Below are 25,395 nucleotides of genomic sequence, written 5' to 3'. Positions count from 1 at the left end.
TGTTGCCGGTCGTCGTAGTAATACTATGAAAGTTTAGATGCCAATCACCATATAAGTTCAAAGATGAAAAAGCTTGGAAGGTGGAGAAAGTACTAGAAACGATTCGGTTGGCCGTTTTATGTGTGGATTAATTGTCGGAGTAGAAGACCTTGTGCATTTCAGGTAAAATAACAACTCAATGTTTATATCCCAGGACAAATTAGCTAGCAACAGCAAGCTAGCTAAATAGGTCAAATTAGCTAGCAAGTGCAAGCTAAGTAGCTAAATTGCCATAAATGTTTAATGCTTTTCGACCTGTCCCCAAATTAATGGAATTGGTTCAGAGTTTGTTTTGATATTTTAACCTGCATGTCGTGATCGCGTTTGGTGTAGGGGGACAAAATAGATTTATGCACGATGGCGCACGAGCGCAGCCGGTTTGGGTTCCGTGTTACAGTGGGACACCATAGAAATAGAATGATTCTAATCATTATATATTTCTATAATGGGCACACCATGTTGACTTTACCTTTTCCGTGTAGCTGTCCTCTCCCTGAGCACCCAGCAGCCACCAGCACAGCAGTGAAGAGTTGGAAGGGAATGATCAAAGCAATGAGGAAAGAGAACAGAGAAGATACTGTAGATAGGAGATAAAGCGTAACCCACGAGGAGTAAGGAAGTAAGATAATGACATGCTGTTTGAAAGGTGCAATCTGTAGTTTACTGTCTGTTTTTTTAAGTATTGTCCTAGGCCGGCAGGATTGGGGGAAAGGGTCTTCGAGAGTGTATCGAGCACTGATTGGCCTAAATTGAGTTTTGTTTTGTGTGTGTTTTTGTTTGAGCATTGATTCCTTGAGCATTACAGGGCATTACAGATTGCACCTTTAAAAATGAATGATTCCACCCAAAAGTACCCATGCAAAGAATGACAGTAGAAAAGTAACAGTGGAAGGAAGAGATCATTTGCAATGCAATGGATCATATAAACATAGCATACTAATATAACACTAGCGGCCAAGGTGGATATAGATAGAAATGCATGGACAGGCTATTTGTAATGTAAAGTAGACCAGGGTATATGACTAGCCTAGACTTAGTCAATGATCCCAACATTTCAGGAAAGCCCTTCTGACATTTGTACACATCATGTTCCACTTCCTTATTCCCTTGGAGATTCTAAACAATGGCACGGGTTGAAACATTCTCGCTGCACTCGACAGACTGTGGAGATTAGGGCTGTGGCGGTCACGAAATTTTGTCTTTATGTTAGGTCCTGATCTGGCTATGCCAAATGGATTTGGGCTACCCTAGTTCATTTAGTAGACCAGATTTGCTTAGAATTCCATGGCATTATTTTATATTATGAAGAATACAATTGAACAAAGCGGAATAAAATAGAAACGATTTGAGGGTGTGGGGCTATTCTGTGTTGAGCGGTTAACAAAGAAATAGGTACTCCTATATGCTTCATTTAGAGTTATTAATGTAACTTTAGTTGTTCTACAAACGTTGGGCTATATGTTTTTATTTTTAATACATTGTAAGGTTGCATGATGAGACTAATGATGATTTGAAAAAAGTTGCTTGAAAGGCATGAACTCTGCTTTGTTTTTTTGTGCAGGCTGTACACACTTCATCAGTATCTCATTCACAATTTGACAAGCACTTGATAATGCCTTGAATTTCACAGCGGCCTCCCCTTTGTGTGGCCGTAATGTACCCTAAAAAAATCAATTCTTTTTGCGGCCAGTGGCCGTTGTGCCCTTGGCCCGGAGTGCTGTGTTGTGCCCTTCTCCCGGAGTCCTGTGCGCCCTGAAGCACCTCTTACTCACATGGCTCTCCATCACGTGATCGGGTCTTTCTCACAGGTTACAAGTGAAGACAGACATCTGGGATGCAACTGCGCGCGTCCTTATCCGATTCCGAGATACATATTAAAAGATATTGGAAGAACTGTCCACATTTACTTTTCATCAGCAAACAAGATGAGTAGACCTACCGAACAGCAAAAGCACTAGCCTATGTCAATCTACTATCCCCCATAGTACAAAAGTCAACCTATTATATTCTGTGCGAGAAATAAATATTCCAAAACAGTCTGGGAAAGTTGTGGGATGCGATAGATCCCAAATTAATACAACCACTAATATCCAAAACCCTTTTTCTCGCAATGTGGCTGACGAAACAGAGCAGAACATTTAGCTTAAAACGTTGATAAATTAGGCTATTTCTTCACATTATAAGCGCAGCAATGTGCACATTGCAGTAGGCTATAAGTGCAAATGTTTTATTAGCGGGAAAACACCATTATTAAAAGTGACCGCAATTGTGATTATGCATGTAATGCTTTTATTATAAATGATCTTCCCCAAACTTGAAACTCACGCGCTGCTTATGTATGCCAGTTAGGCTCTACACCCCTTGTAAAGTGGATTAATGGGCTTCATTTTAAGAAGTTATTTGGCGACTTTAGTTGTGATACAAACCTTATCAAAACATATAAACTATGGGCTAGTTTACATGATGTGTTCGACTATGATTAGAAAAAGGTTTTTTTTTAGTTTTTTTTTAAAGGCATTGTTTCTTATGCTGGGCATCATTCACAAGTGATAATATATAATTCAGGCTAATATTGTCACCCATCAGACTATTCTTAATTGAATCTTGTCTTTACATATACTAAATAATATGTGTGAAATTTGTTTTGATTTAGAATGGACCATTATCATGCACCTGTCTTGAAATAGGGTCAGTGTGAAAAAATACATGTCATCTATGCACTTAAATAGCGAAATTAGGACGCTTTTCCCGTGGTTCATTTTCATGCCAGCTAGGTACGCTATACTCCTGTTGTAAAGATAAGCAATGTGCTTAATATTATGAAAGTTGAGAAATAAATATAGTAGGCCTAGCCTACTGAAAGCTGATGGGATTCTCCTCTTTTTAGTAGAGGCCATCACTGTTTTCTCGTGCAATTGCATAGCCAATAGAAATGTTGCGCAACATGAGCTCTCATGAAGTGTTTGATGAAATTTTCGATTACATTTGAATTGTCAGAGTGATTAGAGGGACAATAGAGTGCGGAGTACCAGTCAGTTAGCAGGTTTGGTAGGCTACTTATGACCATCAGCAGCATCAGAGATTGGAGAAGCCTAATTACCGTGACTAAACGGTCACGTGGAATTTGACTGCCTTCATGACCACCGGTATGGCGGTAATACGTCACCGCAACAGCCCTAGTGGAGACTCTTACAATCCCTTAAAGGAGTGGACAAACAGGCCTTCACGTGTCCCTGCCAGATATCACTTTCTGAACAGGCTTTTTGAAAAAATAAGGAGGGGCTCTTCAACACCAACCTTTGAGGCCTGCTTCAGTGTTGGCTGCTTTTCATGTCTTAACCGTTTAGATGGTTTAGGGTTAGGGAAACCAACTTTAGCAGAATCTCTTTGCCAAAAGTGTCATGGAGAAAAACAACTACCTGCCATTGCTGCCTTCAGTTCCTTCACAGACTGAAGTACTGTATATACAAAAAATAAGCTGTTGCATTGACTGTTCACCTAACCTGGCAATGAATACTATATTTATGCTGTGTTGTCATCTTAGGTCTCTCTTTATGTAGTGTTGTCTCTCTTCGTGATGTGTGTTTTGTCCTATATTTTCAATCCCAGCCCCAGTCCCCGCAGGAGGCCTTTTGACTTTCGGTAGGCCACCATTGTAAATAAGAATTTGTTCTTAACTGACTTTGCTAGTTAAATAAAGGTAAAACAAAAAATAACATTTAAAAATATACACAGTACCAGTCAAAAGTTTGGACACACCTACTCATTCAAGGGTTCTTCTTTATTTTTACTATTTTCTACATTGTAGAATAATAGTGAGGACATCAAAACTATGAAATAACACATATGGAATCCTGTAGTATCCAAAAAAGTGTCATATTACATTTGACTGGTACTGTGTGTGTATATAATTTAACAAACATTTCTTCAATACGGAACAATATATACATCACTCCTAACCTACTTTGAAAGTATTCCTTCCTGGTTGCTACAGTAACTTCACGTTAACTAGTCCCACTCACCAGGTCGATGAGCTTGGTGATGGGGATCTCCCGGATGGGCTTCTTCATGCGGCACAGGGTCTCCAGTGAGGTACCGAAGCAGCTGGGCAGGTAGTTGCCTGAGATGGTGATGAAGTAGTCCTTTCCTCGGTCCAGATGCAGCACCAGAATGTCCTCGATGGCGTCCTCTCCTGAGTTGAGCAGCGTCACCGAGTCCTTGCTCACATACACATCCAGGAAGATCTCTAAAGTTTCGTCTGGTAGGGAGAGACAAAGAGGGGAAGTTTTCATTCGGGTATGGGATGGAAAACATTCTGCAATGGAAAGTGGACATGGGCTTCTCTTATTGAACAAATCCAGGTAGACCAAAATCCTTGTTTCAATCTGTTTTCTTTCCTTTTGGTGCCTCAAGAACAAAGCCCTAGTGGTATTATAACTGATGAGGGATAACACTGAGAACAAAAGATACATGCACACAATGGGTTATGACAGAGTATAGATGCAATACAAATGCATTCTTCGGTCCAGTTGCGAAACAACCCCTAGACCCTAGGCACGTTATGTAAAAGATTTGATTGGTAGGCCTATAAATAATATGGTAGCAGCATGCCCTCTTACAGGCTTGGTAGGACTTTTAACATATTGTTTATTGTATACGTGTCAAAAGCGTATTTAAGGAGTAGGGGGTAGGGGTCGTATCTGGACAGGCCTTCCTTCTCCCTCCTCTAGGAGATTATTCAACTAATTGATCAGTGAATCCTTAGATCCTCAGATCAGTGAAATCCCAGCAAGGAAGAAGTGAAGTATGCATTGTGAAAGTATCCCACCAGACAGGGCCTGTGACTGACTGTGGAAGGTAGGTGACATGGCTTAAAGTGATGGGGACTCACTGGGCTCTAGGAAGCCTTCGCTGGGCTCGGCGTGGAGCCAATTCTTGCAGTACTGTGAGTCGTTCAGCTTGGGAATGAAGGCAAAGTGACAGGGGACCTGCCCGTCGTTGGAGATCACAAAACGCTCCCGCTGAAGCTGGCGGAACTTGACGTCCTTAAAGGTGAACTACGGGAGAAGAGAGAGAGAAAGAAGTTGAGAGGAGGACAGACACGCAGTAAGCCGGAGTGCAATAATATTTGATTGACCTATGCAAAGTAGATAGTTTAAAATACAAATAGATGCCCATACCATTCTACCTGTGCAAAGTAACTCAAGCATCTTGGCAGGCTTATATCAATTTTCTTTGTGATTTAAATTCAGACCAAAATATTGCCTGTCACAAGTCCCTGATTCAATTCAAAACGACCATGTACCTTGCTTACTGACAAAAACAGAGAATTATTGATCTGAATCAACATGGGGAGGACATGCTGGACAGGAAATCAATACGATGAGAGTCATGGCTCTTCACGTGTGCATGTTCTGTCTACTCACCTCTCTGTGGGTCAGTGACAGAGACGGGAGGAATTCGTTCTCCATCCTGTCCATCATGCGCACAATCTCCTCAAAGACCTTCTTGTGGCGCGCCTCGTTCACCACCTTCACCTGTTACACACAGATTCATTTTCCATCAACACCGATTCATTCATTATAGCATAACCAAGCACGCTATTCGAGAATAAACACATTAAGCCAATTTATATGTATTTATATTATCATTCTTAATAAGCTGTATAGTATGTTAAAGGTTTTTATGTCTATTTTACTTAATGGACTCCTTCAGCTTAGCAGATATGTGTTTATTGTGAATGTGAGGTCTCCATTGACTGCCTCGACCTCAATCAGTCAGATGTGATTTCCAGACGCTGACAGACAATGAAGTGAGTGAGTGGCTCCATGATCCTTACCCCTACGCTGAAGAGGGAGCTGACGGGCTTGTGGTCACTGGTCTTCAGTTCCATGTGGCTCCTGTAGTGGAGCTGCTTAACGTCACTACCCCTCCACAGGATCCGGTCGCACCACGCCGGGACACGACACTTACCACTGCAGGAGAGCCCCAGACAGAGAGACAGTGGTTAGAGGCACAAGGTCAGCTAACCTCACACAAGGATCGTGTTCATTTGGGCACTAAATGAAAGACAGCGGATTGAAACAGTGATGGACAACGTGGACTCGTCCAATAGGAAACAGTAATTTTCGCTTTCCGCTGAAATGTTTTCCAAACATGTTCAGTTGCATGCCACACAACCCAGTGTCTCCCTAGATACCTTAGATTGTTTTCCAGGTACATAACAAAGGCCCCCAAAGCAACCTCCTGGGTCTCTTCAAATGATTTTAGGCAGGAGGGGAAAAAGCTAGTTAGGGGGGCCTACCATGCCCATTCAATACTGGAAAAACATTGCCTCAAACAGCTGTTTATATTTGAGTAAGGACTCATTTCATTACTGGGACAGAATGTTTGGAAAGGTGGCTTTTCAGATTTGACCTAACTAGGTACATAAACATGAATAATCAAGGTGCTATGGAATATGAGGACTATCCTACACAGGGTATTTCCTTTGCACTCTGTTGGGTGGGGGAGTAATAATTTACAGCTCAAAATACTAACCTCTCTGGGTATTATATACTGTAAGTCCGTACTTGACGGGAAAGGAATCAGGATCAGTGGTACATTTACCTAGAGTCCCAACGGTCCGTCTTGGCATCATACTTATATGTGGGCATGAAATTGATCTCTCCCTCAATGAAGTCTGTGAAGGCTTGCCTGGTCTGTCTCTGGATATTCAGCTTCACACAGAGGAAGGAGGGGAAATATACCAACAACAAAGGTTATTCAGAGACAGACAGAGGAACTCCTGTATTTATAACCCTCATAAACAACCAGAGAGAAAAAGGGAACAAGGAGGGATTCCACCAAAGTTATTGCAGAATACAGAAGTCCTAACTCCACTCAAAAAATAGTTACTTTTATTTAGTGTCACTCTTATTGTTGAAGTTGCTGTTTATTGTTTTGTTTTTGTAACTGATTTGTCACAGTGCAGAACTTTAAATGACAACATGATTGATGTGCAGTATTGTTTTATTCAATTTCAACAATTTATGACAGCGCTGAACCTTAAACTTTAGGTTGTTTGCATAAACAAGTTGTAAAAACCCATTGCGTGTGTGTGTGTGTGTGTGTGTAAATATTCTCACCTGGTCATACTCCTGCAGCTTCCTTAGTTTGTTGTGGGAGATGAGCTGTTTGACCTCGGCTGCATCGTACACAAACAACCGGTAGTTCAGATCTCCTACCCAGATCACTACACTGGACCACAGAATGGATGAAGAGTTATGCATTGTAACACAACACCATGTAAAGTCTTACTGTAATGCCATAAGTTTACACATAACATAAAACTCTACGAAAGTAAATCTGTGACATGGTTACACTATTTTACAGTCCACTATTTACTTTGAAATTATGTTGAATTACATTATTTTTACCTGAGAATTGTTTATTGGGTATTCAATAACAATCACCACGGCACTTCGTAAGTACTATTTCAAAGAATTACATGTATTATGGGCAATGACGACTACTGTAAGTCCCTTAGATCTTGAAATACTATTATTGAGAACACATGCCCAATGCATTGCCCAATGCTTTACACTAAGTGGCATGCTAGTGTGGGCATTGGATCAATGCCTATGACTCTACAGTATGGGTCTTGTAAGGGACTGACTCGTGTTTGACGATGGTGAGGGGAGGGTGGTCTAGCAGGTGGAAGCTCATGCGGGCACAGATGTCTTTGTAGTCCTGGTTCCTCCTCTCAAAGTCCTCGACGTGGGCCGCCAGGTGGGAGTTGACAAAGCAGAAGCTGGTGTTGTGGAACACAAAGCGCACCGCCACGCCTCCCTTGTTCCCCTAATGGGAAAAGAAAGCATTGGATGTTGATTGACTGATTTGTTTGTTCAGTAGTGTCCCGCAACAAACGCTCAGCCCATCAAAACTTAAGACATCTATGGCGTTGTGTGGTGACAAAACTGCACATTTTAGAGTGGCCTTTAATTGTCCCCAGCACAAGGTGCACCTGTGTAATGATCATGATGTTTAATCAGCTTCTTGATATGCCACACCTATCAGGTGGATGGATTATCTTGGCAAAGGAAAAATGCTCACTAACAGGGATGGTAAACACATTTGTGCGTAAAATTTGAGCGAAATAAGCTTTTTGTGCGTATGGAACATTTCTGGGATCTTTTATTTCAGCTCATGAAACATGAGACCAACACTTTACATATTGCGCTTATATTTTTGTTCAGTGTATTTCATATTGCATTAAAATATCTGTTAATTTACATTTGCGCACAAATACAGTGTCTATGTTCTGAATACGTACCTATAAAATGGTATAAAGTTATAAAGTTGATTGGAGAAATACGAGAACACAAACACTTCCTCTTAGTTGACTTGACTCATTCGTACCATTTTTCCCATGATGCCAGTTCCCACTTGCTCAGCAGCCACTTCTTTGATGTGATTCTTGTGCACCTTGTTGACATACACCACCAGCATCATGCCCACTAGTCGGATGGTGCGCACCTGCGGGGACAAAAGCATCCATAGTGGACGACATTCATATCCAAATAATATTACGTCTATTTGTGTATGAACAAAATATGTTGATAAAGGCATCTGCTGCTATTGATAAGTGTGTGATTACGGTAATTATTTTACGTAATTACAAGAATGTAATATTCTAGGAAACAGTTTATTTTTAGTTTAGTTGATCGAACCATTCCTGTTTAACACTAAAGATGAGAAGAGACCTGTCACTAACTCACCCTTTTGTACTTGGCTTTGGGGTGAAGACTTCTCTCCACAGCCTCCACCCACAGCTGCTCCTTCGAGGAGTCCAGATAGAAGAAGGCCTCTGTGCTCAGGTCCAGCTCCTGGAAACTACAGCACCCAGAATGCACAGGGAAGTCAGTGTTTCAATGCTTAGGAAAGTGCAATCAGCACTCATGCATGGGAAAGTGCACAAAAACACTTAAGAGTATGTAATGAAATTTAGGTTATAACTAAGTCCATCCATCATTAATGATGTGGCATTCAGAGGATCCGTTTCCGAAAAGTATGTTATTTGCACAATTCTGGGTTGTATTCGCTAGGCCCCAAACGGAAGAAAACGGACTGAAGCAGGGAGGGAATACCTGAGGTTGTCCGATAAGAAAAGCTTGTTGCTTGTTTCCGTAGCAAAACATTTTGCAACGGTGTGCACTGATGAATACAACAGGTTCATTCACTCATACATTCTGTGTAGAAGACATTGGATACTCAGATAGACATGTCACTGACCCCAGAGCGTATACGTCAGGAGGTTCTTGGTTACAACACAGCCAGGGGTCTAGACAGCTGTCTGGGGACTGGCCGTTCACATTCCACGTTCCGGTAAACAATCTGAAACACACACAACAGTCTTATATAGACATTCACATGATTAAGTGGACAGACACACAAGTGAGTTTAGTGCTTGGGTGTAGGCTGATAAGGGTTGCAGGTAAGAATGGGGACAATGGCTCAGTGAGTGACGGTACTTTTTCATTCAATGCAGGATCCTGCCCACTACAGCCTCCAGAAAAATGTATAATAACTAAATAGGTGCATTTGATTTAATCTCACCAGAATGGAATTTAAAAGGGTGATGCTGCTATAATCCACTTTCAATCGATCTCCTCAATGTTCTGTCCAGAATCACAACTGGCTACTGCAGGGGAGCACATATAATGGAGCTGGCTCAATGAATCACGCGTGTGTGACGTTACCTTACCGAGACCGAATACTCAGATTAGCTCTCCAAGGTAATGCCTAGTGTTTCGCTTGTGGCACACAGGAGACCCGGGTTCGAACCAAGTCGGTCACACACACACACCCACAAACCAACGGGTACTCACCTGAAGTCCTTGATGTCCACATACTCCTTCTCCTTCTTGCCCAGGCGGTGTTTGATGAGGTACTCTCTCTGGCCGGCCTGAGTGGAGAACATGGCATTCCGCATGCTGTTGGTGGTGGGGCTGTCGTTCCACGAGGTGGGCCGGTCCACTGCAGTCCTAAGACTGCAAGATCAGATGAGCTAAGTCATCGCCACAGTATTTCCACATCATTATTTCACAAGCAGGATGTAGAGCCTACACATCAACAACTAGGCCAGTGGTCACCAACAGATCGATCGAGAGATCTCCAAGGCATTCGTAGGCGATCACCAAACATTTCTATAGAAAAGCCAACGATAAAGCCTTGTGTTCCTATTTTTTTGTTTAGCACAGTTGGCGGAAGGTGCACTTGATTCAGCAGCCTTAGGGCCAGGAAGGTAAAGTGTTCCCATTTTGAACCATTTCATGTGTCTGAAGGCAGAACTTGGCATACGTTCATGTATAAGTTATTCAGTGCTTTAAACACTTTGTTCAACACTTTTTATAAGCTATTCTGCTTACTTCCACTCACGCTACAACCAGCACTGCAGCTGCAATTAATGAGTATATCAAAATGTTTCCATAAGCTTGTGTTTTCATTAACGGCTTGTCTTTTTCAAGTATAGCCAACATGCAGTGATAATGTATTGGGCCTATAGCGCAAACATTATTGCTACAGAACGGTTTTTAATAGGTTAATGTTGCATACACTTATGTTTTTTAAGTGACGTTTATTTTGGAATCAGAAAGTGATCTTGACTCAAAAAGGTTGGTGACCACTGATCTAGGCCCTCTAGAAATAAATAGAGGCCATCTGACACCAATAGAATCCAAATACAGTTCTGTAGGGGAAAAAATATCTCCAACAGGATGGGCATACTATGGGACGGTCCTACTGGTACCACTCACTCGGTTTTGGCAGGCGTGACGAAGGCAGCATCTTTAGCCTGTACGGACGAGGCTCGGTCTTTGGAGGTGGGGATGGGAGCGGGGGGGAGAGGATTGGAGGGAGTGTACGAGCCTTTACGTGGAGGTAGAGGGGGAACTGGGGGGGCTTCCCGGGGGGGCACAATGCGATTCTGCTGGTTCTTCTTCTCCTCCACTTTGAGGGAGTGGTTGAAATTGTCCTCAAAGCCAAAGTCCGTGGCCAGGGATAGAGCTGTGTCCTGTCTATCTGCTGAGATGGAAAGATTCAGATGTGAGAAACCCTGTGACATTCAACAAGTACTGATTCACTCCTGACCTCTTCGCTGTATTGTGTGCTGATGTAAAATGGCTGCAGCACCATCACCCAGGTGGGTGCTAGACATAAACTGACAAGGTGAGTTTACCCTATACAATGTCAAGCGCTTTGAGCAGCTGGAAAAGCGCTATAAAAATGCATTCAATTTGAACTATATTATCCATGTATCCATACCTGTGCAGGTCTGGTTAGCTGAAGAGCTATTGTTGAGGTTGGGAGGCGGTGGCGGTACGCCGATGGGCTTGGTATGAGAGTTGACAGCTTTGTGGATCCCTCTTTGTGGAGGGATGGGTGGGACTGGGGCAGAAACTTTGTGAGGAGACGACATTATGGGAGCCGGCACGATGGGATCCATCACTTTGATTTGCGTGCTTTTGGACTCCACTGGAGGAAAAAAAATAAAAAATTAAATGAGAACCTTGGGTTTGACAGCAGCGCTGGATCACTTAAGAGATAAATGTTCTGAGTTACATAAGACAGCATTTCTGTACAAGTTGCAACCTGCATAGTACATAGTACCAAGAATTGCAGTCTTTCAAATGTGTATAGTTCCAAGAATGACCTCAGAGTACAGTAAATATAGTTTTTAGTGGATCTAAGGAGAATTGCAATAGCAATATCACTACTCCCTTCAAAAGGATCTAAACCATTTTTCTATGAAATTTGCCATCTTGTTTCTATTGACCATCTCAAGCGGACATCAGCAGTTTCTGTGAATCATTATTACAATGACTGGGAAAACAGACTATCTAGAGGGACAATCCAGGAGGAATAAGATCGTTGTGGATGGCAGTCTTCGTATGAGAACTGGGCCGTATGAAGAAAAATGCTCAGTGAAAAGCTGCAGATGGATCATACGAAGATTAAAGTGGAGCGCGCTTGCAGGTCTGGAAAACATCTAACCAGCCAATAGTGGTCAAGTTCCTGAGGTTTTTAAAAAAAAAAATGTATTTCACCTTTATTTAACCAGGTAGGCAAGTTGAGAACAAGTTCTCATTTACAATTGCGACCTGGCAAAGATAAAGCAAAGCAGTTCGACAACATACAAAAACACAAAGTTACACATGGAGTAAAACAACATACAATCAATGATGCAGTAGAAAAATAAAAAAAATAAGACTATATACAATGTGAGCAAATGATGTGAGATAAGGGAGGTAAAGGCAAAAAAAATGCCATGGTGGAAAAGTAAATAAAGTATAGCAAGAAAAACACTGGAATGGTAGATTTGTAGTTTGAAGAAAGTTCAGAGATAAAATATAAATAATATGGTGCAAAGGAGCAAAATAAATAAAATAAATAAATACAGTAGGGGAAGGGGTAGTAGTTTGGGCTAAATTATAGATGGGCTATGTACAGGTGCAGTGATCTGTGAGCTGCTCTGACAGCTGGTGCTTAAAGCTAGTGAGGGAGATAAGTGTTTCCAGTTTCAGAGATTTTTGTAGTTCGTTCCAGTCATTGGCAGCAGAGAACTGGAAGGAGAGACGACCAAAGGAGGAGTTGGCTTTAGGGGTGACCAGAGAGATATACCTGCTGGAGCGCGTGCTACAGGTGGGTGCTGCTATGGTGACCAGTGAGCGGAGATAAGGGGGGACTTTACCTAGCAGGGTCTTGTAGATGACCTGGAGCCAATGTGTTTGGCGACGATTATGAAGCGAAGGCCAGCCAACGAGAGCGTACAGGTCGCAGTGGTGGGTAGTATATGGGGCTTTGGTGACAAAACGGATGGCACTGTGATAGACTGCATCCAGCTTGTTGAGTAGGGTATTGGAAGCTATTTTGTAAATGACATCGCCGAAGTCGAGGATTGGTAGGATGGTCAGTTTTACGAGGGTATGTTTGGCAGCATGAGTGAAGGATGCTTTGTTGCGAAATAGGAAGCCAATTCGAGATTTCACTTTGCATTGGAGATGATTGATGTGAGTCTGGAAGGAGAGTTTACAGTCTAACCAGACACCTAGGTATTTGTAGTTGTCCACAAATTCTAAGTTAGAACCGTCCAGAGAAGTGATGCTGGACAGGCGGGCAGGTGCAGGCAGCGATCGGTTGAAGAGCATGCATTTAGTTTTACTTGTGTTTAGGAGCAGTTGGAGACCACGGAAGGAGAGTTGAATGGCATTGAAGCTCGTCTGGAGGGTTGTTAACACAGTGTCCAAAGAAGGGCCAGAAGTGTACAGAATGGTGTCGTCTGCGTAGAGGTGGATCAGAGATTCACCAGCAGCAAGAGCGACATCATTTATGTATACAGAGAAAAGAGTTGGCCCAAGAATTGAACCCTGTGGTACCCCCATAGAGACTGCCAGAGGTCCAGACAGTAGGCCCTCCGATTTGACACACTGAACTCTGTCAGAGAAGTAGTTGGTGAACCAGGCGACGCAATCGTTTGAGAAACCAAGGCTACTGAGTCTGCCGATGAGGATGTGGTGATTAACAGAGTCAAAAGCTTTGGCCAGGTCAATGAATACGGCAGCACAGTATTGTTTCTTATCGATGGCAGTTACGATGTCGTTTAGGACCTTGAGCGTGGCTGAGGTGCACCCATGACCAGCTCTGAAACCAGATTGCATAGCGGAGAGGGTGCGGTGGGATTCGAAATGGTCGGTAATCTGTTTGTTGACTTGGCTTTCGAAGACCTTAGAAAGGCAGGGTAGGATGGATATAGGTCTGTAGCAATTTGGGTCAAGAGTGTCACCTCCTTTGAAGAGGGGGATGACAGCAGCTGCTTTCCAATCTATGGGAATCTCAGACGACACGAAAGAGAGGTTGAACAGGCTAGTAATAGGGGTTGCAATAATTTCGGCAGATAATTTTAGAAAGAAAGGGTCCAGATTGTCAAGCCCAGCTGATTTGTAGGGGTCCAGATTTTGCAGCTCTTTCAGAACATCAGCTGAATGGATTTGGGAGAAGGAGAAATGGGGGAGGCTTGGGCGAGTAGCTGTGGGGGGTGCAGTGCTGTTGAATGCAGTAGGGGTAGTTAGGTGGAAAGCATGGCCAGCCGTAGAAAAATGCTTATTGAAATTCTCAATTATAGTGGGCTTATCGGTGGTGACAGAGTTTCCTATCCTCAGTGCAGTGGGCAGTTGGGAGGAGGTGTTCTTATTCTCCATGGACTTTACAATGTCCCAGAACTTTTTAGAGTTGGAGTTGCACGAAGCGAATTTCTGTTTGAAAAAGCTAGCCTTGGCATTTCTAACTGCCTGTGTGTATTGGTTTCTAACTTCCCTAAAAAGTTGCATATCGCGGGGGCAGTTCGATGCTAATGCAGAACGCCACAGGATATTTTTGTGTTGGTTAAGGGCAGTCAGGTCTGGGTTTAAAGACAAGATGGCTGTTCTGGAGAGAGCCAAGATCTTGAGAGGAACCAACATCTCCCTCAAACAGGACTTCTCTGAAGCTGTGCACCAGAGGCGGAAATAACTTATCCCAGCTATGAAAGCTGCCAGAGAGCATGGGAACATTGCTTACATTGACTAAGACCCCATTAGGGGTGTCTGTTATAAAAAGATGCTCTGCGTTTTGACACAAAAATCAACTGTATTAGTTGTTCAGGCGCTGGTCTTGTCCCATCTTGATTACTGTCCAGTAGCATGGTCAAGTGCTGCATCGAAAAACTAAGCAACGCTGCAGCTAGCTCAAAACAGAGCAGAACGCCTTGCCCTTAACTGCACATAAAGAACTAATAACAACATGAGAAATGTTACTGTGACAAATTCCAGATTGTCTGCAAAATCAAATAACATTCATCTCAGATACCAATACATAAGACATGCAACCAGGAGTCTCTTCACAGTCCAAGTCCAAATTGAATTCACAGAAACGCACAGTTTTATACAGAGCTATGACCGCATGGAACTCCCTTCCAATTACTCAAGCAAACAGAACAATTACCTTTAAAAAAAATTATTAGCCTCCCGAGTGGTGCAGTGGTCTAAGGCACCACCTCGCAGTGCTAGCTGTGCCACTAGAGATCCTGGTTTGAGTCCAGGCTCTGTTGCAGCCGGCCGTGACCGGGAGACCCATGGGGCGGCGCACAATTGGCCCAGCGTCGTCCGGGTTAGGGGAGGGTTTGGCTGGCCGGAATGTACTTGTCCCATCGCGCTCTAACGACTCCTGTGGCGGGGCGGGCGCATGCACGCTGACACGGTCGCCAGGTGTACGGTGTTTCCTCCAACACATTGGTGCGGCTGGCTTCCGGGTTCAGCGGGCATTGTGTCAAGAAACAGTGTGGTTTGGCTGGGTCATGTTTCGTAGGATGCACGGCTCTCGACCTTCACCACTCCCGAGTCCGTACGGGAGTTGCAGTGATGGGACAATTGGATACCACGAAATTGGGGGAAAAAAAGGGGTAATTTGAGGTTAATTTCTGTGACTTTCCTTGTCTATCAGTGTATCAGTGTTTTGTTACCTTCCATGTTCTGTGGACAGCAAGAGTAGTTGCTGCTTCTGCAAAAGCTAATGGGGATCCAAATTGCCACTGGTCAAAATTTGTGCACGGAATAGGGTGCCACTTGGGACAGTAGGAGAGACAGCGCGTAGGCAGTTTGGGTGGTATCTAGGATCTAGGAAGGAGCTGGTTGATGTAAGAGGCTGTGTTGCTATATTTTTACAAGCTCACTGTGAGACTGCGTCCCAAACGGGACCCTTACTCCCTATATAGTGCAGCCTATGGGCCTTAGTCAAAAGCAGTGCACTATATAGGGAATAAGAAGCCATTTGGGACGATGTAACAGTGTGATCTCATTACAGTGGGCTTTCTCAATTATTAACCAGCGATGCCAACCATTGACACGGACAGGAACTGTTCTAAACTTGAAGGGCGGGTTGTCATATTGAATAGTTACTATCCCCCATCTAGCCAAACTGATCCAGAACCTGCATTTATAATGGCTAAGGCTGCGTGACCAAAGGCAACTGCCCCTTTCTGCCCCCTTGGTAGACTCTTCCCCAGAGCTAAAGAACCAAATCACATTCTGCACGTGTTACTTTAGGCAGACATCCCCATCTCTTTACATTTCATACTTTACTGACCCTCTTCTAAACCCTTTCTATCAACCAATTTGACTGAAATGATGACGTAGCCTACAAATCAAAACGTTCAAAAAATATATTTTTATAATTTACGATGTAGACTACAACCACAACCTTCTCTGTCTGTGTAACTAAGGATATTGCAGTAGCACACAAAGGACGCAGGCAAAAACGATCTCTGTTTTAACCACTAACATACATCTGTTAAACACTGAAAAAAATAACACTACAACTTGACTGCCTGTCTGCCTCCTGCCTGGCCAATGTTTGCAAAAATAACATTCAATCGGTACTGAGAGTGCCTGTCTGTCCTGCTTGTGTTTGATATGCTGGGGCAGCAGATGGAACAGGAAAGTAAAGAATCCCACACATGTGCAGAAGCTTTGGTTGTTTTGCTATAGGGAAGAATATTCCAGAGAATTGCCCAAGGCAGCCACTCCATTTTCAGATAGATCTTTGTCAATATTCCAGGACTGGGCGTTGTGAATGAGTGAGCAATCAGTGAGAAAAGTATTGTATTTTCAACTAATAATTACTTTTGGGGGGGTGAAACATTTTTCCATGTACAATGCATGTACAATGCATCTATAGTAAAGAGCCACTAAATATTTTGGCTGTGATAGATGAGGAACGTGGACACCAATCATTTAATACCAATCATTTAATACGCGTAATCCCATAAAGATAACCCACATTGAGTGGCCCCATTACCCCCGGAAATAGCTGAATCAAAACATACGTCTACCAGAGACTATCAAATGTGGCAATCGTAACATAACACAACACCAAAGAACGTGGGTACTACTAGATACTCTGGTTGCATTTCGGTGGCTGCCACTACCACCTTTAGAGGTGCATTTGACCTTAAACATATCTGTCACAGGCAGGCATGGGTTCGACGTGAGAGAAGAGAATGTAGAGATATATCAGTAACCTGAAGCAGTGCAAGTGAATAATACATGCCCAAGGGAGTAGGGACGTCAGTCCGGTTCGGCAGTGTTGAGCAGTGTGAGAGAGAAGAGAGAAAGAGAGACTGGCTCACCTTGCTGCTTGGCTCTCTTCACCTGGGAGAAGAAAGACTGGCTGCGCTCATCGTCCTGTAACTCCAGCACCAGCTCTGGGGCTTTCTCCCCTCTGACACAAATCCTAATGCAAGCTGGAGGGGCAGGGAGAAAGACAGATTCATTCAAACAAAACACACATTCACCATTGACTCACCTTATGGCCACCACAGACCCATTCAATTCATAACACTTTATTCCCAAGGGGCAATTATTGCTGGACATAGTGTGTGACACGGGCAGGAGTGACATGCAGACAACACATGGATAAATGAGTTACATTCGCCACAAATATACCATTGACTCACTCACCACAACCATGGAGACAATACCCACGTCTACATGCATGTCTACCCACTATGTACAAAATTAGGTAAACAGTGATTTGGAAACAGTGACCCACTTCAACCAAGTGCAGATTGCCCCATTGCCATAGGCAACTCATGACCAACTTTTGCAACCAAATAAAGCTGCAGACACATCCAGACATGGAGCTCAGGGCATTGCATGCTCTAAAAATGTAGCCAAATTGGATGTAGAGTGCTGTAACAACCGACTGAAATGTTTTTATTGTAGTATTGTTGCCACAACACTGGTATTGCACATAAGCTCATATTATAAAAGGTAGAAACAACGACCTAATCCATTGTTTACAGTAAATCGCCATTAGAAACAATTCCTATCAAGACGGATGCACATTTAAAAAATGGAAGTATGAGGAGAAAAGTCTTACTTTTTAATGGTAAGTCAATGAACAGCGCTTCTTCGGCCTCTGAAATAAAGCGGTTAAAAAGAGGTGGGGGGTGAAATGATGTCGTGAGAAGGTTCCAATAGGCTCTTGCTACTAGCTGTTGACTTTTAAATGCTGTCTAGCAAGAGAAAAGAAAGCACCTTGAACTTGTTGCATACTACGACAAGCAATAACCTTGAGTAAATACTGCTCCCATGGTAAGGAGTTAAGGAATGTGAAGTGAAATGCCTGCAGGATTTTGAGGAGAGGGGCTCTGCATCACAAATAACTGTTTCGTAACTGGAAGCGCAACAATTTCATATTAAAAAAAAAATCTCTGAAAACTAGCCTGTTGGAAGTTAATTTCCAAATCATTTACTTAGGCTGCATTACAAAGTGCATGGAATTTAGTCTCAAAGGATAACTTAGAGAAACCATACGTTCACTTACGTCGCACTATCTGAAAATGACTGTTGATGGGTATGGACAACTGAGGTACCGGAGAGGACACAACAGCATCAGGGTTAGCCAAAACACCCAACCTGGAGGGAGAAGAGGAAATTATATTTGGATACAGCACCCTAAATGGTTGGTTTTCAGCTAAAAAGTTTCATTTGATCCAATTTGCATAAAACTTCATGCAAAATAGTGAGCGAGAGGTTGTCATAGCGATTTCATGGACCTCATCTCAAAAAAAGTAACAGGGAGGAAAAAAATACATTTCTAAATAACTTCTATAACTTTTGCAGTTTCATGCAAGACATTCAAATGCAAGTGCAATGAAAGGAAATGTAAATGATTAGGTCTGTATGTTAGAGCTTCAGAGCTGTGATGCTAGGGTTAATATAGGGTCATATATCTCTCGCTCCCTGATGATGACAACGCAACAGCCAAAGCATCAGCGAACTGAAGTCGATTCCAATTGAAATCCATGCAAGACACTCAAATAAAAGACAGCTTAACCTCATATGAAATGCTTACAAGGCCTGAGCTTTAATCCATATAAAATGGAGTCTGCCCGAGCTGTTACGTGGGTTAATGTAGGTCATGTTTCACTCCCCAACAATGACTGTGCAGCAGCAGCCAGGGCGTCGGGTTCGGCAGAACATGTCCACACTTCCTTTCAACACTTAACAGGAAATGTGATTACTGTGGAGTTGTGGAAGATGATTCAACCCTGGCTGCTTGTCGGAATGTGTCGAGTCGGGACACTCTTTTCCAAAAAGGATAGCTGGAGATTGCTCAGTAAGTAGTACACCCAACTTAAAAAAATAAATATATCAAATCACAATGTTTTATCCCCTCGTAATTTAGGCTACATTTAACATCAACAAGTAGGCCTCTATTACTATGACAACCCTTGTCCCTCACCATTATTCCAGCAAGAAATGATCAATTCAATACGTGACATGACAAAAGCCTGACATCATCCCCTCCTGGCACCTCTCCTTGCAATCACTGCCTTATAAGCACTTTTCCTTAAAGTTGATAACCAACTATAGGCTAGTCACACAGAGAGCCTGGGACCTCTCTCAGCCTATGAGAGCATAGCATAGGCCTACTACTCAGACTAGAGCAGGGCTTAGCTCAGTATGTACAGTTTTGATGCATTTAGGTAGCCCTCATGCCAGTCTCATTAGAATCTAGGACATGGTGGTGGAATGCATGTATAATACAGTGGCTGGTACTAGGGCTAATTGCCCTCTCTTTGCCACACACCAGATGTAATGTTCCAGAGTCTTACTGCTCGCTAAACAAAAACATCCAACCATGTGCTCAAGCTGCAGGCTGAGAATCTCCTCGTGTGAAGCCAAGATTGGTGCTGTAAACAGTGGGCCTTACTTTGAGACTGTGGCTGTTCTGCTTGCTCCTGACTGTCCATATTAAGAACTAAGCAACAACAGGAGTTCAGTACTTTTCACTTTTATACTGAAACATCTGATTGCAGGAAAAGCCACTTCGGCAGCAGACTACATCAACATGAGATTCTGACGTGAAAACCACTAGGACATCTGAGCTCTGTAATAAATTGCCTGCGTGCATTTGACAGCGAACTCCCATCAGGACACAGCGGATCAATTCAGGCTCTTTCTGGCATGATGCACTGAGGTCTATCACTTTATGCTTTAGTGCTGCACTGTTTCTCTTTAGAGGCATACCTGGGAATTATCACTCCACCTCAAACATTATACTGCTAAAATTGTAACAACGCAACCTTGTTATTCAAGGTAGACTACAGTATACACAGCACCACAGCCAACATTGGTATGGTGGTTCTGCAGATAGTCTTGTAGAGATGGTTCACAAAAGCAAAATGCCTTACAAGTAGCAGTCGGAGCGTAAGAGGTTTTGCAATGCAACGTGTCATCTTAAATTGTACACCACAGCTTGACAAAAATAAACCTGACCACTTGAGTGCAACTCATAATTAGGTCCATGTTTGTTGACCCAGTCTGTGTGAGAAAGGCAGATATGAATAGGGCTTTGGCGGTCATGAAAATTTGTCAGCCGGTAATTGTCATGCAAATTACTGCCGGTCTAACGGTAATTGACTTAATTAACGTAAACACTTTTAGCATCTCCAAGCAAGAAAATGAATTTCAGAAGAACAAAATATGAGTCGGCCTACTGTTTGTTATCTGGCTATGCGCCATGCCATAGGCTGTAGGCTACTTCAATTAGCATACAAGATATGCTTATAAGTTCTGTGCCATTATTTAATATTATATGATTTTATAGTAAGAAGGATATAATTTAACTTAGCTGAATAAGATAGAAAGGATATTTTCACCATTCCAGAGCGAGTGCACATATGAAGTGGCTACATTGAGCGTAAAAGTGATCATTTGAAAAGGTCCTATATGCTAGATTTAGAGTTATTTGACAACTTTAGTTGTGAACGATACAAACCTTAGAATGTCTTAGAAATCAAAGCATATATGGGCTGCATGATGCGACTACACCGAGTGTACAAAACATTAGGAACACCTTCCTAATATTGAGTTGCACCCATCTTTGCCCTCAGAACAGCCTCAATTCGTCGGGGCATGGACTCTACAAAGTGTCGAAAGCGTTCCACAGGGATGCTGGCCCATGTGGACTCCAATGATTCCCACAGTTCTGTTAATTTGACTTGACGTCCTTCGGGTGGTGGACCATTCTTGATTTACGTTGGAAACTGTTGAGCGTGAAAAACCCAGCAGTGTTGGATTTCTTGACACACTCAAACCGGCGCGCCTGACACCTAAAACCAAAACCTGTTCAAAGGCACAAAACTTTTGTCTGGCCCATTCAACCTCTGAATGGCATACATAGACAATCCATGTCTCAATTGTTTGAAGGCTTAAAAATCCTTGTTAACCCTGTCTCCTCTCCTTCATCTACACTGATTGAAGTGGATTTAACAAGTGACATCAATAAGTGATCATAGCTTTCAACTGGATTCACATGGTCAGTCTGTCATGAAAAGAGCACGGTGTTCCTAATGTTTTGTACACTCAGTTTATAGGCTATTGATGATATGAAAAAGTCGCAAAAAAGCTTGCTGTCTGTTCCTTGCCTCAGGCTGCACACACTGTTCTCTCATCACAATCAGACTATTCTCAATTTAACCTCGTCTTTGCTAATATGTAAAAGGAGTTCAGATTTAGAATGGCCAGTTATTAAAATGGGCAGGAACAGGGGCAGGGGGGAAAAAATACCTCATCCGTATGTACTCGATTAGTGAATGGAGGCCGCTTCCCCATCGAATAGTGAATGGAGGCCGCTTCCCCATCGAATAGTGAATGGAGGCCGCTTCCCCATCGAATAGTGAATGGAGGCCGCTTCCCCATCGAATAGTGAATGGAGGCCGCTTCCCCATCGAATAGTGAATGGAGGCCGCTTCCCCATCGAATAGATAATGGAGGCCGCTTCCCCATCGAATAGTGAATGGAGGCCGCTTCCCCATCGAATAGATAATGGAGGCCGCTTCCCCATCGAATAGATAATGGAGGCCGCTTTCCCCCTGGTTTGTTTTTTAATCATGCCGGGTATATAGCGGTTTTATCGCTGAGCAATGCTTAATATTAGCAGCTGAGAAATATATATAGAAGCAGTAGAAAGCTGGGATCCATTTTTTAGAGGCAACCATCAAAACTGTGCTTCACACGGGATTGCATTTAGAAATGTCTGGGCTTATAAGAACAGTTATTTCACTCAAGGCATCAACCACTGTTTGAGTAGTATGCAGCCTCTCGCTGCGTGGCTAGGGATATTCCACCCAAATTCTGTTTGCCATGGACTCTCCAACCCTGTTCCTGCAGCTACCCAGTACTTAATTTGGTAAAACAAGTGAAATCTGTTCGGGAACATCAATAGTAACATGTTTTCACAACGAAACATATTTCATTAAACTGTTGACAGCCACTCACTCAGCAGGCTCGAGAAAGGAATGAAGGACAGAGGAGATAGAAACACTCGATGGTGAGATATTCTGTAGCTAAAGGTGTCAGCCTAGTCATTATGAAAATATAAAAAATGCCAAACACAGATAGGCTGCAATTGTTTCCAAATATGTAGCCTATTTGACTGATAAACCTTAGCTTCCAACCCAATATGGCGAGTAAAAAAGACTTGCTTTGTAATTTGACGAGCTGACGCTGTAGACGGTCGTGGCCGTCTGTTCTCTCGGTCACGCCAGCGCATTCTAATTCCAGGTGTTCTTTCAAAATAAACCGCCTTTTGATTGATTTGGGCTTAACTCTAAGCCACCCTGCACTATCAATGAACCAACAGCATCGCCTACAGGCTCATGGATAGAAAGTTTGGACTGAAGCATAAGGTAACCAGTCCATCCAGTATGCATAATACAGTCCGCTCAAAGGCGATTACTAGAATTTGTTTAATTTTGCAGTAGAGGCTAGACCAATTATGTACCAAAGACATGTTAAATCTGTTTTTTTTCTGCCATGCGTAATATGTGGTAGGATATTAGGCTTTGTATAATGCCACAATCATTATTTTAAATCAGTTTTTTTTTTTTTTACAGATCTGGGGGTCATATATAGGCCCATGCGCATTGGTGTTTAGAATGAGTCATCACCTTAGAAAGCGCTGTCCATTTCTTTGCGTTTGGCTTAGAAAACACATCCACAACAACCATGTTTTCCACTCAGTTTCAACCTGTTGTGGAATTTCTTTCTTCAAATTGATCAATCACAGTAGGTGAGTTTTAAAAGCATGGTACTGTTTTGATGACAAGTGTTTTGTTGTGATTTTCAATTGCATTTGCATTGTGAGTGGTTAAAGGGACAACAGAGTGCCGAGTACCAGGCCTTTAGTGACCTGACAGTACTACAGAGTTGGGTTCTACTAACGCATGTCCAGACTGCGTAAAAGGAGATTACCATGACTCAACAGTTACGTGGAATTGTACTGCGGTCATGACTGCCGGTGTGGCGGTCGGTAATATGGTCACCACAACAGCCCTAGATATGAATTAACATCACATTTAAGACAATGAGTTCTCTATTGTTAGTACTTACATAAACTCCCCAGAGCACTCAATCAGCGACAATAGCCTGGGCTCCTTCTGACCAGACAGCCTTAGCTCCTGTCCTCTTACAGTTTGAACATCACTATTAAGGAACTAGCAGGAATCATGAGAGGGCAGGGACACAGACTAGTCTGTGTCCCTGCTTAAACATAAAACTATAAATAGGCCTAGTGAACAGAATATTGACTATGATTTTGTGAACAAATATTTTACCCACTAACTATTCAAGACTGTTGTGAAATCCTTCAAAATGTATCTAATGCGTATAATGCTTGTGGTATTATTCAAGAAACAAAATGTTGTTTAACTAAAGTTAGTACATTTGCACAAGCCTCAAAGAGTAAGGCATCATGACCATAGATTGTACGGGCCAAGCAATGGGTTATTTGGTTACATTGATAGCTACATTGTTTTGGAAACTGAAGCAAAAAGCAAGCGTTAGTTACGTTAGTCTGTTGCCATTCCACCAACAATGGCATGCAATTCTGAACATAGCATTCCAATCTAACTAGTTTAGTAACTCGGCTAAATGGGTTATCAAATCAATAAACATCTGAAATATTCAGAGTAACACACCCAAATGTTTGACCTGCAAGACAGTATTAGCTACATAAACTGTACTGTTTATTTACATTACAATGCAAGCAAACCTAAACAGTTGGACAATATTAAGGAAGCTAACGTTAGTTAGTTACCATTATGCTAGCAAACTAGCTAAGTTTTAAAAGCAAAACAAACAAAAAATGGCACAGACTTTTAAAAGGATATTGCCAAACACTGCTCGTCACGTCCAAAGGCCAAAGAGGAATCCATTCTCACCTATATATATATATACACGTGTGGTAGTTATAGACAACTAGCTATATTTACTCGGTCCATCCAGACGTTTTAGGCAAAGAAAGTTGTTCAATCCCCGGGCCCACCCCTGACCCGCGGCCTTCCGGATGACAGCTGCGGGCGGGGGGCAGGCAATGCTAGGCTTGCAATAGGCTAGCTAGCTAGCTAATTCCACCATCAACCACTTGACAGCCAGTACCGTGTGGTTACCAAGCTAGTTAGATAACTAGCTTAGCTGGTTCAATAATTTGTTGCAAGAGGTAGGCTGCATGCTATGTTCATATTGCTAGACTGGTCCTGGCTTAAAATGTGTTATCCACACGCACACAAAGAATGCGTGCTAGCTGTGCTAATCAAAATGCCGGTGTCATTATTAGCTACCTAGCTTTGATAATAATGTCATTATATTGCTAGTAACTCCTCCATCATGGCACCTTGTCTGCAGTGCTGTCTTCTCTCCTCTTCAATGGCAGGGCTAGCTAGCCATCCAGCCGGCTACATAAACTCGGCACCCGCGTTGCGACCATTTGTGTACAACATTTGGTTACAGATTCACTCGTGAACTTCCCCGCTTCGTAGCGTTTACGCATGGATACTTTCTTCAGAACAGTAGGGACGAGGTCATACGGGAAAAGAAAACGGACTGCATCAGAAAAAGTCAATTGAATATCATTATGATAATCATAAAGCCTGTTCGTGTGTGTGAATTGATCAAACCATAAGGAATGAGCCCACACAAAAACCCTTTAGCCCCTATACACTGTATTAGGCCAATACAGTACCTAATTAGGGACTACACTGACAAAAGCGCTTGGATCCATGTATTCAAAAATGTTTACAGCTACTAATCTCTTACCTGGACTAAGATTATCAATAATGTGGGTGAGAGAAACAGTGAGGACAATGGAGGTCTGTATACCATAGTTTGAGGATGGCGTCATCTACTGGACAGTTTACTGTAGGCTACATGAAGATCACCAATTGATGGAATTTAATGGTACAAAAAAGGCCTAAATCAAAGAAACATTTGATTT

General features: G+C 42.7%; 1 protein-coding gene across 6 annotated transcripts in view; it reads right to left on the bottom strand.

The window, feature by feature from the left end:
* The window catches only part of ocrl (OCRL inositol polyphosphate-5-phosphatase), a 35,913-nt gene extending 10,663 nt beyond the window's left edge, over positions 1–25,250 (bottom strand). The window contains exons 1-19 of one of the 6 annotated variants that reach the window (XM_082955843.1): positions 24,294–25,250; positions 23,514–23,597; positions 18,439–18,530; positions 17,992–18,030; positions 17,240–17,353; positions 11,344–11,553; positions 10,836–11,100; positions 9,909–10,070; positions 9,313–9,414; positions 8,799–8,913; positions 8,440–8,556; positions 7,697–7,878; positions 7,167–7,278; positions 6,649–6,758; positions 5,879–6,014; positions 5,466–5,576; positions 4,931–5,096; positions 4,062–4,297; positions 509–532 (exon numbers count right to left, since the gene is read on the bottom strand). In XM_082955843.1, coding sequence (XP_082811969.1) covers positions 509–532; positions 4,062–4,297; positions 4,931–5,096; positions 5,466–5,576; positions 5,879–6,014; positions 6,649–6,758; positions 7,167–7,278; positions 7,697–7,878; positions 8,440–8,556; positions 8,799–8,913; positions 9,313–9,414; positions 9,909–10,070; positions 10,836–11,100; positions 11,344–11,553; positions 17,240–17,353; positions 17,992–18,030; positions 18,439–18,530; positions 23,514–23,597; positions 24,294–24,337 — 2,421 coding nt within the window. In that variant the 5' untranslated portion in view covers positions 24,338–25,250. Of the gene's footprint in view, positions 1–508; positions 533–4,061; positions 4,298–4,930; positions 5,097–5,465; positions 5,577–5,878; positions 6,015–6,648; positions 6,759–7,166; positions 7,279–7,696; positions 7,879–8,439; positions 8,557–8,798; positions 8,914–9,312; positions 9,415–9,908; positions 10,071–10,835; positions 11,104–11,343; positions 11,554–17,239; positions 17,354–17,991; positions 18,031–18,438; positions 18,531–23,513; positions 23,598–24,278 lie in introns of all 6 variants that reach the window. The other 5 variants (XM_082955842.1, XM_082955844.1, XM_045723832.2 and 2 more) reach the window with 5 other exon arrangements.
* Positions 25,251–25,395: the final 145 nt, after the last annotated feature.

The sequence above is a fragment of the Salmo salar genome, chromosome 09 (assembly GCF_965601325.2).
Source record: "Salmo salar chromosome 09, fSalSal1, whole genome shotgun sequence".
NCBI classification, from domain to species: domain Eukaryota; kingdom Metazoa; phylum Chordata; class Actinopteri; order Salmoniformes; family Salmonidae; genus Salmo; species Salmo salar.
Note: the sequence above shows the minus strand (reverse complement) of the source record. Positions and strands in the feature narration are given on the sequence as shown.